This window comes from Apostichopus japonicus, chromosome 15 (genome assembly GCF_037975245.1).
Source record: "Apostichopus japonicus isolate 1M-3 chromosome 15, ASM3797524v1, whole genome shotgun sequence".
NCBI lineage: Eukaryota > Metazoa > Echinodermata > Holothuroidea > Aspidochirotida > Stichopodidae > Apostichopus > Apostichopus japonicus.
Window position 1 is genome coordinate 3,576,424 of NC_092575.1, and position 13,974 is coordinate 3,590,397.

The 13,974-nt window shown below is 38.1% G+C and overlaps 1 protein-coding gene across 1 annotated transcript in view; it reads left to right on the forward strand.

Moving 5' to 3' along the window:
* The window catches only part of LOC139980495 (phosphatidylinositol 4-kinase alpha-like), a 40,324-nt gene extending 32,130 nt beyond the window's left edge, over positions 1–8,194 (forward strand). The window contains exons 36-39 of the mRNA XM_071992148.1: positions 781–940; positions 2,019–2,108; positions 3,142–3,225; positions 5,571–8,194. Of these exons, the coding sequence (XP_071848249.1) occupies positions 781–940; positions 2,019–2,108; positions 3,142–3,225; positions 5,571–5,622 (386 nt within the window). The 3' untranslated portion in view covers positions 5,623–8,194. The remainder of the gene's footprint in view (positions 1–780; positions 941–2,018; positions 2,109–3,141; positions 3,226–5,570) is intronic.
* Positions 8,195–13,974: the final 5,780 nt, after the last annotated feature.

The following is a 13,974-nucleotide window of genomic DNA, read 5'->3' on the forward strand; positions in this document are numbered from 1 at the left end:
ATTATACAGTAAAATTTAATGCATATGCGCGAAGTTTGGGGTGTTTTTCCTTGCCTCGACTGCTTTGAATTCAAGACCTTTTTCAAAGTATAAAACTGTCTCATTCTGACGGAATCAGATCAAGGTAAATGGTGAAATTATGTAAATGAAGGATTACACTAAAAGTACATAGCAGAATCAAAGAGATTAATAATACCTTTGACCTTGAAAACAACGTTTGTTCGATTGTCATCGCAAAGTTACTGTAAACGATTCTGTTAGTTTAGTTAGTTTAGCCTATCCACTAGTGCAACTAAGACAATTAAGGCTTGCTTCAAATGCTGTGGGGTGTTTCTTCTCGCAAAATAGATACAGTTAGTAGGTATCCTCTGTTATATCAGTAATTAATGACCGTGACAACTTCTGTTACAATCATTATACACATACTAGGCTTGGTATATCCATTATGAATAGTGTGGTAGGCTAAAGACTGAGTCAGAGATTTGAAGTGTAACATACCTTCTCAAAGCGTGAGGGATATAATCCGACATCATTGCAGCAAAAGTGAGCGAGTGACTCATTGCTTAATTTCATCGATAAGATACTTCCAACAAGTTCCTCTCATTTTTCAGTTTATTTCTGTTTGTTTCTTGATTTTTGCTTCTCAATTTTTGTATTCATATTGTTTTAGCCCTTGAATTACAACAATCTTGTAGGTTAAAACAGAACATCAGCAGAAAAGTCTTAAAATGAAGTCGAATTTTCAAATCAATGGTCCTTCCTTCCTTTATACTTGACCAGATTTTGGCTTCATGTTGGAGAGCTCTCCCGGTGGTAACCTTGGCTTTGAGCCGGACATTAAACTGACCGCAGAGATGGTCATGATTATGGGAGGAAAGATGGATGCTAGACCCTTCAAATGGTTCATGGAAAACTGTGTTAGGGCTTATTTGGCTGTCAGGTAAGGAAAAGAAGTCAATAAATAGTTTGAGAAAATTTTGCTTCATCTCATTTTTTGTCTCTCGAATCGCTTTGAAGTGACGAGAGATCTTGCCGATTTTTTGGTCGTTGCTGTTTTATGTGTAAATTTTTGCATCTGAAAAGGGACTTTTAAGATTGAAGCTATCGTGGAAAGGAGAGAAGTCTTTTTGGGGCATCATTGTATGCAGTACAAAGGTTTTACACTGTTAGGTCACATTTGACTGTAAGTCTACAGAAAGTCGAAGGTTAATACCTCAAACCGACTCTGCGAGTAAAGCTTGGATTCAAACTGCAAATATTGGCAATAATTCTAATGATCATATGTCTGTCTTCCTGTTTGGTTTCTTCCTCATTGTTTACTTTTTTTACTCATTGTTACTGAGTTTTTTTTGTTTTTTTTTTCATTTCAATAAATATGTTACATTTGTTTCCTCCTTACCCCCTACTAAACCCTCCTTAAATGCATTGAAGACTCGCCCCAAACCGCGTGCCGCCCTGTGAAAAAGTTAACTTTCCGTTGCTTGCAAGTGAAGTTTTCTTCTTGTCGCTACAAAATGCAGACAGTAATGAAACGTGATACCTTGTTATCTTTTATCTGGACCTGAGATATCCATCCCTGCTATGTACGCTTTGTTGTGGGTATTGACCATAGCTGTATGTATTGACTGTACACTAGTGTCTAATTACCAACGGTAGCAAGCTGTGTGTTTATTTTCTGGGATCGATTGTGGTGTCTAACACTTCTGCTACACCTCATTCGAAACTAGGTCAGATTACCGGCATGAGACGTTTCTTTGTGCGCGAGTCTTCACACCCTTTAATTCTAATGATCATATGTCTCTCTTCCTTTTTTGGTTTCTTCCTCATTGTTTACTTTTTGTACTCATTGTTTAAGTTTTTTTGTTTTCCATTTCAATTAATATGTTACATTTGTTTCCTCCTTTACCCCCTACTAAACCCTCCTTAAACTACCTCCTCCCTCCTTACCTCCCCCCACAAGCAAAAGCTCACACAGAACCTACTGCTATTGTTTTTGTATTTTTTGTTCTCTTTGTTAGACCCTACCAGGAGGAGATCATCGCCCTTGTGTCTCTCATGTTGGACACAGGACTACCCTGCTTTAGAGACCAACCTGTCAAATTATTGAGGTAGATATGAATCTTATTTTGTTAATATTTGTCTTTCTCTTTCTTTTAATTCTGTTTCTCAAGTTAACTAAGAAATTTTATTTCCCCCCCCCCCTGACCACCCTTCTACCCATTCGACCCGATCACTCCCACTATTTTCCCCTTCTGTAATAAACTAAACAGAAGGGGAGTTGTCGCCTCTTTGGGTGGATGAGGAATTGTCACAACGAAAAACTAACAAACCGTGTAAGGCTATAACTTACACAATTTTGTAGGAGATTTGGGATACACGGCTCCGCTTGCATAGAAGTAGCGGGGAAGAGCCCCTGCTGATGACAGATGTTACTGTCTCCCTGGATCTCCTCATACACTACTGGGAAGTTGGTGAAGGGAGGGAAATTTGTGATTGGAAGTTGTAAGAGAGAGTGCGCTCTGTTCTAAATACGGGTTAAATACCTTCTGTTATTTAAGCAAAGAAAAGCATATGAAACCAGCTGACTGTGTGTCTGTATCCTAAAATTTATCCACAAAGCTAATTATTTGAGAACAAATGATACAACAACAAGTACAACAACATATAAGAACAACATATACAGCAATATATAAGAAGAACATATACAACAACATATAAACAACATATACAACAACATATAAACAACAACATATAAACAACATATACAACAAAATTTAAACAACATATACAACAACATATAACAACAACATATAACAACAACATACAACAACACATACGACAAGAACAAAGACCTTGCTAAATTAGTGCCACTGCAGAGAACCCCCACAAGCGCCTTTTACATTTCCAAATGGATTTTCTCCTTTTTCTTTGCCTGTCATGATAAGAAAAAGAGCAAATATCAGTCTGTCTGTGCATCTCGTTGTCACAAATGTCTGTGAGTCACCATTCCATTATTTATCCAGCATTAAAATTCCCGGTCAAGTTTACCATTGTCTAGAGAGAGCCAGACAATCATTTTAGAAACAAGGGCTCCGTCGTCTGGCTTTAATTTATGATCATGTCTTGTCCGTTTACCCGCAGAGATCGATTCTGCCCCAACAAGAGCGAACGGGAGGCAGCCCAGTTCATGAAGAGCTCCATCGAACACTCGTTCCGTAACGTCAGGTGAGTGTCTTATCGAGGATATGGAAATTGACGATACAAAGGGAAAAAAAATCAGACTTTTCGGTAGATTTATAGGTAGACTAAACAATTTGAGAAGATTGTTAATAAACAGAGAGAGGAACGAACAGTAAACCAAACTGCTCATCTACTGCTAAAAAAAGGCCTGAGTTATAAAAGTAATTCAATGGAGAAAGGTAAAAAGCCTGATGGGTTTTGATCATAGCAAGATCTTCTTCGGAGGTAGACTAAATTGAAAAAAACAGAGGGAAAACATAATTTAAAGATATATATACAGATGGGACAAAGAAGATAATTGGAACATTGAACAGATGAATTTTGATGGAACAATGGACAGTGAGATGGGTGTATTGGGGTGTGCAGTGAGATGGGTGTATTGGGGTGTACAGTGGGCTGGGTGTATTGGGGTGTGCAGTGATATGGGTGTATTGGGGGTGTGCAGTGATATGGTTGTATTGGGGGTGTGCAATGAGATGGGTGTATTGGGGGAGTGCAGTGAGATGGGTGTATTGGGGGTGTGCAGTGAGATGGGTGTATTGGGGGTGTGCAGTGAGATGGGTGTATGGGGGTGTGCAGTGAGATGGGTGTATGGGGGTGTGCAGTGAGATGGGTGTACTGGGGGTGTGCAGTGAGATGGGTGTATTGGGGGTGTGCAGTGAGATGGGTGTATTGGGGGTGTGCAGTGAGATGGGTGTATTGGGGGTGTGCAGTGAGATGGGTGTATTGGGGGTGTGCAGTGAGATGGGTGTATGGGGGTGTGCAGTGAGATGGGTGTATTGGGGGTGTGCAGTGAGATGGGTGTATTGGGGGTGTGCAGTGAGATGGGTGTATTGGGGGTGTGTAGTGAGATGTGTGTATTGGGGGTGTGCAGTGAGATGGGTGTATTGGGGGTGTGCAGTGAGATGGGTGTATTGGGGGTGTGCAGTGAGATGGGTGTATGGGGGTGTGCAGTGAGATGGGTGTATTGGGGGTGTGTAGTGAGATGGGTGTATTGGGGGTGTGCAGTGAGATGGGTGTATGGGGGTGTGCAGTGAGATGGGTGTATTGGGGGTGTGTAGTGAGATGGGTGTATTGGGGGTGTGCAGTGAGATGGGTGTATTGGGGGTGTGCAGTGAGATGGGTGTATTGGGGGTGCACAGTGAGATGGGTGTATTGGGGGTGTGCAGTGAGATGGGTGTATTGGAGTGTGGAGTGAGATGGGTGTATTGGGGGTGTGCAGTGAGATGGGTGTATTGGGTGTGCAGTGAGATGGGTGTATTGGGGGTGCACAGTGAGATGGGTGTATTGGGGGTGTGCAGTGAGATGGGTGTATTGGGTGTGCAGTGAGATGGGTGTATTGGGGGTGCACAGTGAGATGGGTGTACTGGGGGTGTGTAGTGAGATGGGTGTATTGGGGGTGTGCACTGAGGTTGGTATATTGGGGGTGGGGAGTGGGATGGGTGTATTGGAGGAGTGCAGTGAGATGGGTGTATTGGGGGTACACAGTGAGATGGGTGTACTGGGGTGTGCAGTGAGATGGGTGTATTGGGGTGTACAGTGGGCTGGGTGTATTGGGGTGTGCAGTGATATGGGTGTATTGGGGGTGTGCAGTGATATGGTTGTATTGGGGGTGTGCAGTGAGATGGGTGTATTGGGGGTGTGCAGTGAGATGGGTGTATTGGGGGTGCACAGTGAGATGGGTGTGTTGGGGGTGTGCAGTGAGATGGGTGCATTAGGGGTGTGCAGTGAGATGGGTGTATTGGGGGTGCACAGTGAGATGGTTGTATTGGGGGTGTGTAGTGAGTTGGGTGTATTGGGGGTGTGCACTGAGGTTGGTGTATTGGGGGTGGGGAGTGGGATGGGTGTATTGGAGGAGTGCAGTGAGATGGGTGTATTGGGGGTACACAGTGAGATGGGTGTACTGGGGGTGTGCAGTGTGATGGGTTTATTGGGGGTGTGCAGTGACATGGGTGTACTGGGGCTGTGCAGTGAGATGGGTGTACTGGGGGTGTGCAGTGAGATGGGTGTATTGGGGGTGTGCAGTGAGATGGTTGTATTGGGGGTGTGCAGTGAGATGGGTGTATTGGGGGTGTGTACTGAGGTGGGTGTATTGCGGCTTCAGTGAGATAGGTGTGTTGTGGGTGCGCAGCAAAATGGGGTTGTATTTGGGGTGTGCAGTGGAGAATAAACAGAAGAGAGAATGAACATATGGAGATTGTTCAACATGTTCTATCTGTATTTGGTTTAGTGTGCATCCCTGTAATAGATCATGATTGGATCTTTTATATAATATAGTAGTTTATTTGCCAATTGTAAAATAATCTAATGTTTTCTTCTCTTCTTACCAGGACCCGGCTTTACGATCTTATTCAGCTGTACCAGAATGAGATTCCTTGCTGATCACATGACAGGTCACATGACAAGGATATCATGTGAAGCTATGTATAGAAGACCAAACACACCTCAGCATGAAGGGGAGGGTGCATTGAAGTACTATGAAGTCCACAGTTTGTATAATGACCACAAACATAGTGTAAATTATTGATTAATCTTCTTCTTTTTTTTTTTTTGAGAGGTGAATACCCTTTCAGAATTACACAAGAGATGCACACATTCCTTCATTTTGTCTCTGTTTAAAAAATTTACAGAATCTTTTCTTTATGCTTGGAAAGTTTGGTATTTTTTTTTTTTTTTATAAAGTTTTATGTTTAGATTGAGTTTCTCTGTAAAAACAACAGAACGGTAGGAGAGAACAAGTACAATTCATGATATGATGAAAGTTTTCAATCTTGTTTCGGAACAAAATGTTCAGCAATAAAAAAAAAATTAAAGTTATTAATACATTTTCTTAGAAAGAGAATAAAGTAAAGCTTATCCTGCTTTGCATATAAATCTGGGCTAAATTAAAAGAATTGTCTGGTATCCCTTGGAAGTTACCTTAAAAACAATTAATAATTTCCAGACATGTTTCAAAATATGAGAACGCTAATGTTGCGATTGACAGAGAAACAATTTTTTCATCGTTTATGATGGATATTTCAAATATACTTTGAACAGTAGAGAACGTGACGTCATCTGCGCAAATGCAGTTTGCGACATAACCCACACGCTGTACAATTCCTACAGTAATCACAACAAAAAACGTATTTGAATACAGATTAATTTCTTCCTTTAATTTTTGGGAAATTTCTAATAAATTAGATATGTTTTAAAAAAATTGTTAAGCTGTCATATGTAGTGCATCAATTATTTTGTGATTTTTGTGTAACAGAAGATAAGTTTGAATACCAGACTCTTCGTTGTTAATACATCGCGCTATCCAGCTCCAACGCGAAGAATGTTCGCATGTATAGGCTACTCTTACGTTTACAATCGGACAGTTCTGCGAAGCCTAAGCTTCTCGGTACTACATTCTGCTCTGACATCGATTCCGCCAAGTTTCATCTTTTCAAGCTTCCTTTCACTGTAAAGTTGATCTGTGAATTTTAGTTCAGCGATTTTGAAGAACGGTTTATGAACTGTGGTTAGAGTGTATTACGTACAACGCTATGTTCGTTCCAACTGGGCATGGTAGGCTGTATACGTACGTTCGCGATGTATACATAATACATAATAGGCAATCACCTGTGCGTGTACACGCGAGAGTGTATTTGCTGCGGAAATGGGAGTGCTAACTTCAAGCCGCTAGTTTTGCCTATCTGCAAGCACTACGTCATTCATCAAATTGATGCGCTCGAACAAACTGCTTTTGATGAGAAACTGTTGAATTTGAAAACCAGATTTCTACAAGAAGAAAACGTCGAATGGGGACAATTTCCACATGGTTAGAAAGAGAAAAATAAGAACTATGATTGAGGACAATGTATCCAAATCTTCCACCAGAATATTCCTTTTAAGTCATTTTCAAGAGAAGTGAAGTATTTCATAGCTCTGCAAGGAAAAGAAGAACAAGTTTAATACATGGTGTGAAAGAATGATGGGAAGAAAAGTTAAGTTTGTTATCGTTCTTACGGAGTGTAACATCAACTAGCCACATTAGGTTATCACAAGTGTTTGAAATATTTAGAAACTTTAGCCCACAACCCTAGCTAGCAACTACCATCCAACTTAACAATGAGTAGCTCGAGAATTCAAAATTAGATAAAACAGACGACTATTTGATTTTTAGGCTTCTGTAAGCACAAAACAGAGAAAACTCGGCTCCAGAGCCAAACAATGACCCTTTGTCTTTTAGAACAATAGATTTTTCTAAGAAGGTTCTTCTGTATAGGCAAGATATATATTTATTGGCATAAATCAAGCAATTTGACATCTGAGCATTGTTCCTTGTTTTTTGTAAATCGTTTGCAATCCTTCCAGCTTAAAACTATTTTATTGCTTTCCTTGTATCCATTGTCATTTTGTCCTGTGTATGAAATGAGACTAATCAAGCCTTGACTTTGATGGTATACAAATCTACCATCAAAACAAACAGATTTTATGATCGAGTTACATCGTAATTTTGAGAGACCACTAGATCAGATATCGATACCGAACGGTCACCGTCAACGAAGAAAACACTGGTCACCAAAGTGGTACATGCTGGCATATTGCTTCACCCATTGTTGGAATGAATCTAAAGGGGGGGTACGTAATAAAAATTCAACTGTAGGTTGAACTTCATTGCGCGTGAAAATTCTTAAAGAGAAATTCTATCATTAGGTCACCGAAAGATCACATTATGTCATAATTTCCTCATGATTCTTAAAAACAAAGAAAGAACTCCAGAGCTGTTCAAAAGCAAATTCCTTTTTCAAATTTTCTTAGTAATGACATCTGAAGAAGATTTGGGCAAAGTTTCCTGTATTAATGGAACATCAGGTATTTAAATCTGTACGAGCCCTCTTTAATTTTCTTTCATCAGAATCAGGGGTATTAAGTTGCCGTATACAGTTGCTGAACACGTCATATGAAATTAATATTGTTGCCTAACGCCCATCTAACGCCGTCTATTATCCTTGCAACCATTTCCTCCAATAACTTATTACCTTTTTTTTTTTGTAACAGAGTAATATGACATGCTGAACATCCAGCTTTCTATCCCCCCTTCTAGCCTAACCCCCTCCTTCTACCCTTCCCCAACCTACCCACAAACTAAGCTCCACTTTACAACATTCCATCATAAATGTAGTTAAAAGGACGTAACATTTGACTGGATTTGCTAGATGACTGTTAAAATGTTTTTAATTTTTTCCTTCAAATAATTCTTCATATTTCAGTCGAGTTGTTGAGCGTACATAGTGATCAACATGCTCTTTATATACTATATAATTAAATTATCATCAAAAATGAGACATATTTTTTTGCTCAAAATATTTTCATTAATTTTTGTCCCCCTTTTCTTACCTTCACTCCCCCCGCCCCCTTCCACCCCAATCTCATGATCTGCAGAAAAGTTAGTAATGTGAATGTAGCTAAAAGGTGAGAATCGATTTGCATAAGCAGTCATGATCACCCATCTTATTGCGGATGAAGGCCTGGTGTAGGGGGAGGGGAGGGGGTGGGGGGCGAGGGAAACTAGGGGTAGAGCAAAATGATTAGTGTAGAAAAAGTTATCCCAAGACCACACATTCACTGCATGAGATCCCCATAAAGTGGTTTTATGGTTTTCATGCAGAAATGCGTTTTTTTGTTTTTATCACTGAAAGATTATTTTTCATGGTGTATTATTGTATCATGATTCAGTTATTTTAATCGATTATTAAAAAGCTAAACTTTATGATTTCAATTCAATTTCTATGTATGTAACATACTTAGTAGGACATTTATTGTAAAACATGTGTGCACAAAAATAGTGTAACATTTCATCATACATTCCAGTGCAAAATGTAATTTGTTGCCTAACTTCATTAATGTTTATAATTTCTTTTAAGTATAGGCAATATATTCCTTTGTTCAAGGTTAAAATAGCAGTTGCATGTTCATAAATGAGATTTACATTTCATCCTGCTATTTTGCTATTTTTTTTAGTAGCAATGCACAAATATAATAGGTCCAACTTTTAGGCACTATATGTTATACCATTATTAATTTTATTAATATATTGTTATTTTTTAAATATTTTTCCTTGAAGAGTTAGTAACCCATAGAAAAATTTAAATTGTATAGAGAAAATTTGATGTTCCTTCACAGGACATAATTTTAACGTTCAGAGGAAATGTTCACATTTCCACAACCATTTTTTCTCCCCTTTTCTCTCTCCTCTCCACTCTCCTCATGAAATGCTATTGTATGTGTACAAAAAAACAAAATGTTAAACATATTTGCATATCATTGTTATGCTGTACTTAAGATAAATTTATCTTCATTTTGAAAATAAGTTATTTACATCTTGTATGAATATAAATGTTTGCTAATCAGATCAAAGTCAGTTGTCTATAGAGTGTTGGAAATTGATTCATGGAGGTTTCTGACCTAGTCACCTTACAATGTCTTTCTTTAAAACCTTTCTTTGATATGGTTTGGAGCAGAATATATGGAATGAAATTCAGGGGCAGAGTCAGATTGAGTAATTTGGTATTGTAGGGTGGGGTGGGGGGGGGGCAAAAATCAAAAAGGGCACTGTCCTTTAAAATTTGTAAGCAAGACATTTGTATAGAGATTTTAACTGTTTCAGTTAACATGTTTATTCAAACTATCGGTTCATAGCAAACTATGTAGAAATGTGGAATGGTGAGACATTGTAGATATAAATTTTTCTTTTCCTTTTTAATATATTTAATTAAACTATGGTAGGTTTGGGGAAGGAGGGGGTGGGGGGAGAGAGATGAGACCACATATTAATAATTTATTTTGCAACACGAACTGCCACTGTTTGATCGAGCTGAGAAACAAAGGCGGAGATGGGTGTTGAATCCTTAAGGCCAATTGGTACAGGGTCGTAGCAAGATTACTAGGGACATGGTACCCCCCGCCCCCTGGGTAGGGTATGTAACCAAATGTAAATTGAAAAAAACAACATTACCTCCCATAGGTAAACAGTCCTTTTTTTTCTTAATAAAAGCCCAATTAAAACAGCTGCAATTTATCATTTTAATTAGAGTATCTTATATTTCGGACAGGTCGAAGGATCTGATAAGCCAACCTTTTTGCCCCTCCTGGCAGCTTGAACATTGGACTGGCATCTCATGTGGTTGTCACACATCCCAGTATTAGTATTGCTTCCAGAATTTCAAGCTTAGAGTTGATAGATGTATTAAGAATTGGAATATATCTGTTGACTATTTTAATCTCCCGAATATTCACCAAGCTATTTTTTTTCCTTACGTTGGGTCACGTGACTCGGATCAAAGTATTGCCTTTTAATATGTCTTTGTCCTAATGATTGAATTGGAGTGCAATAAAATCGCAAGAATAATGCAGAATTGTCCTGTCTTTCCATTGTTCTTTTGAATGATCAATTGTTTTCCATTGTTCTTTGAATATCAATTGTTTTTCATTGTTCTTTTATAAACCGATGAAAAGGTCGTATATACGTCGAATAATCGTTTGATATCATTTATTTCGTATAATTGTCCTCTTCGTTGAAATTGTTAAATGAAAATATCAGAATTCCCCTACAAATATGCTAGAAAATCGAACAATGGTCAACCATTTCTGCCTAAACGCTGCTGCCTAAACGTTCTTGCCCACGGTGAGATGCGGTATTTATCATGTATTAATCCTATTATGGCACCCGCGGGGAAAGAGTGGGCTGTCGATGATACGTATACTTGCCGTGGAATTAGTCCCATGTTACTAGATATGGTTGAAATAGTCTGAATAAATGGCAGGCCCGTAGCCAGAGTAACCGGCTTGGGGGGGGGGGGAGCACGTCAACGCAGGAGGATCTCCGTCCTGGAGGAAGGGACCACGGGGATGGGGCTAACAAATTGTGGTTAATCTCAGGGGGCACAGATGCCAAATGATGCATCCTTTTCCATCTATTTTCTCTACATTTGTATTCCATTTTTCGGTTTGTATTTCTTGGGGGTGGGGGAGGGCACCCCCGTGGCTACGTGCCTGGTCAATGGAAGGGGAGTGGTGGGGTGAAAACGGTACTCGTAGAAAGCATAAAAAGATGACAAGAATGATCCGTTCACTTTTGTTGTATTAGTTCTTACTTTATTATTATTAATAGTTAAAACTGAAATCCAACTTAACGAGGAATTCTTACCCTGACTTGTCTTACAATGTATACTTCATATTATGTTATAAGGTATAGGTGTATTTCTTTGTGCGTATAAACCAAGGTATGAACTCTTTCATATACCAAATCTTTAGCTGCAATTAAGAGTCAACTTTCACAGAATAAGGAATACGAAAAACAAAAATCTCTTACTGTTATAACAGAACACACGAAATTACGAGTTTCCAAAGACTTATATTGTTAAGTACACTATGTATGTGGGAGGTTTTCTACTTCGTCTTCTTCAGTAAATATATACGGATGTAAAAGACATTCATTTTATGGCCGAAGAAACGTAAAAAGTAAGAAGTTTCCTCAAGTCCTTTACAATTTTCTCTCTCACACCATAACACTATACAGAGACGTCGTTATGCGAATTGCAAAAGCTTCCGCCTACGCTCCAATTTACACAGTCTCCTCTCTTCCTGCCGAAAAAGACAATCTAGTAATTTTAATTATTCTGACTAATCCCTTCCTTCCTTACTTCCCAACCCCCCCCCCTCCCCGCCGTCCGAAAAGCATGCTAGTAATAATATAATAATGACTAAAACTGAAATATTTTATACAATTTCTGTTTGGCACATGAATAGCGTCTGATGGATGTTTACACAACCTCATTTCGAAATGTTTGCACATGACAAGAAGCGTCTGAGTAAAAATAATTTGCCATATTCATGACAATAAAAATATGTAAATATGCACGAAATGCTTATAGCAAACATTACCAAAAGGGTCGTCTGCCTCAACGTGTGGGATTTCTCAGTTAAATATGTTGTTCGTGAATAAATGTTCGGGAAACAGACATTTATGAAGATAATATTCGTAAGTTATGTTTAATGTACAATCTTAACCATTAAGAATCGCTAAACCAGCGTTTGATTGATAGCATGGCGGATGTTAATTGTCAGTTATAATTATTACCTTAAGCAAACAAAAAACCCAACCTACAACTTTGGCTTATATGACAGAATTCTTTGTGAAGGAACCACTCTCCCCCTGCCCCAACCCATGCACACACAAAAAAAACAGCTTAGAAAAATTTCGCTCTGATCGGGAGATAAACTAGTTTTAAAAAAAACACAATCTGTCTGGAATTTCAAATTTTGTAAATCTGCGATGTCATTTGCATGATGCCAGTAGGATCTGAAATTTGTTAATATCTCCTTTTTTTTTTCATATTTTCAAGAAAGAATGTTATTATTATTTTGAAAATGAAACCAAATGCCATTACTAGTGTCTATGTTGAGAGATTCAATATGTTAGATTCAACAATTGCAAAATTGATCTCCATTACAGAAAATGAACGTTATAATAAACTAAAAGAAAAAGAAATGACAAATTAAACACTTATACGACTCAATGGTGTCACATTTAGACTTGATCAAGTATTTGATCTGTGTGTTAATTAAGAAACATTAAATCTGCCACATCTCAATAAATGAAAGTATACAACATTTTCAATAGCTGTTTGAGGACGATGTTTATGACTGGTATCTCTATCAAATAGACCAGTATTAGATGGTAGGGTATGTATTTCCTTTTAAGCTCACTTATAGCACACAATTATTGCTTCTGAAGTACTCGTTTTTATCGAAAACGGAAGGAAAAAGAGAAAATAACAAGAAATTAGAAAAATGTACAGTCAATATACTTTCATTAGGACAAAAATGAAAATGGCAATGAGCCTGTTATTAGAGGTATATATAGTAACGTGTAGTATCCGGTTCAGCATACTGGTTCTTTGCACATTGTATCAAGGACATTATAAGAGTATTGTTTTGATTAAAAAGTTTCAACTATATCAAAGGTATAACCTGTTTGCAATCGCCTACCCTATATAATTGCTTTAGCATATAGGCCTAAGCTTATTATGTTTTTTTACAATCTTGTTTCTAATCAATAGCTTGCTTAGTTTTCTTTTCTTTCTAGACAACACAACAGATTGTAAAGAATAGCAGGAAGTTAATCAAAAGCGAGTTGATAAATATTTCATTTTTTTGGGGGGGGGGGTAGAGGAAATGGTTAAACTTTGGCACTGTATATATAAAAAGAACTTACAAGGTATATGTAATTTAAGATTGCAAATATATATTTAGTTGATGGTTGTTGTTGTTCACCTTAGGGTGTTTTCTTTCGATTATTTAACCGATGGGTGATACCAAATACGATCCCAGTATGGCTGTGCAAAGTTCCTGAACCTGTCAGGAAAACTTTTACGACAACTTTGTCGAACTAAATTGTTTTGTTTTTCGGCTTCATTCCTCTTCAATTGGGTCTGAAATAGCTTTTGCTCTAGAAAATGAAAGACGAATCAATTAAATACAAAAAAATAAAAAATAATAATAATGATTAAAAAAAAAACATATTCCTACTTTTGAAGGCAATTTGGTACATTTGATGACTCAAATAACCAAAGAATTTAGTTCAATGCCCCGTTACTATCTACAGGTTTGTAATGCATGTTCGAAAATTACCGCCGTCTCCCTATTGATTTTTAGTGCTTCATTTTGCGTTGTGTTTTGCTACAATATAGAGCTATAGGCATA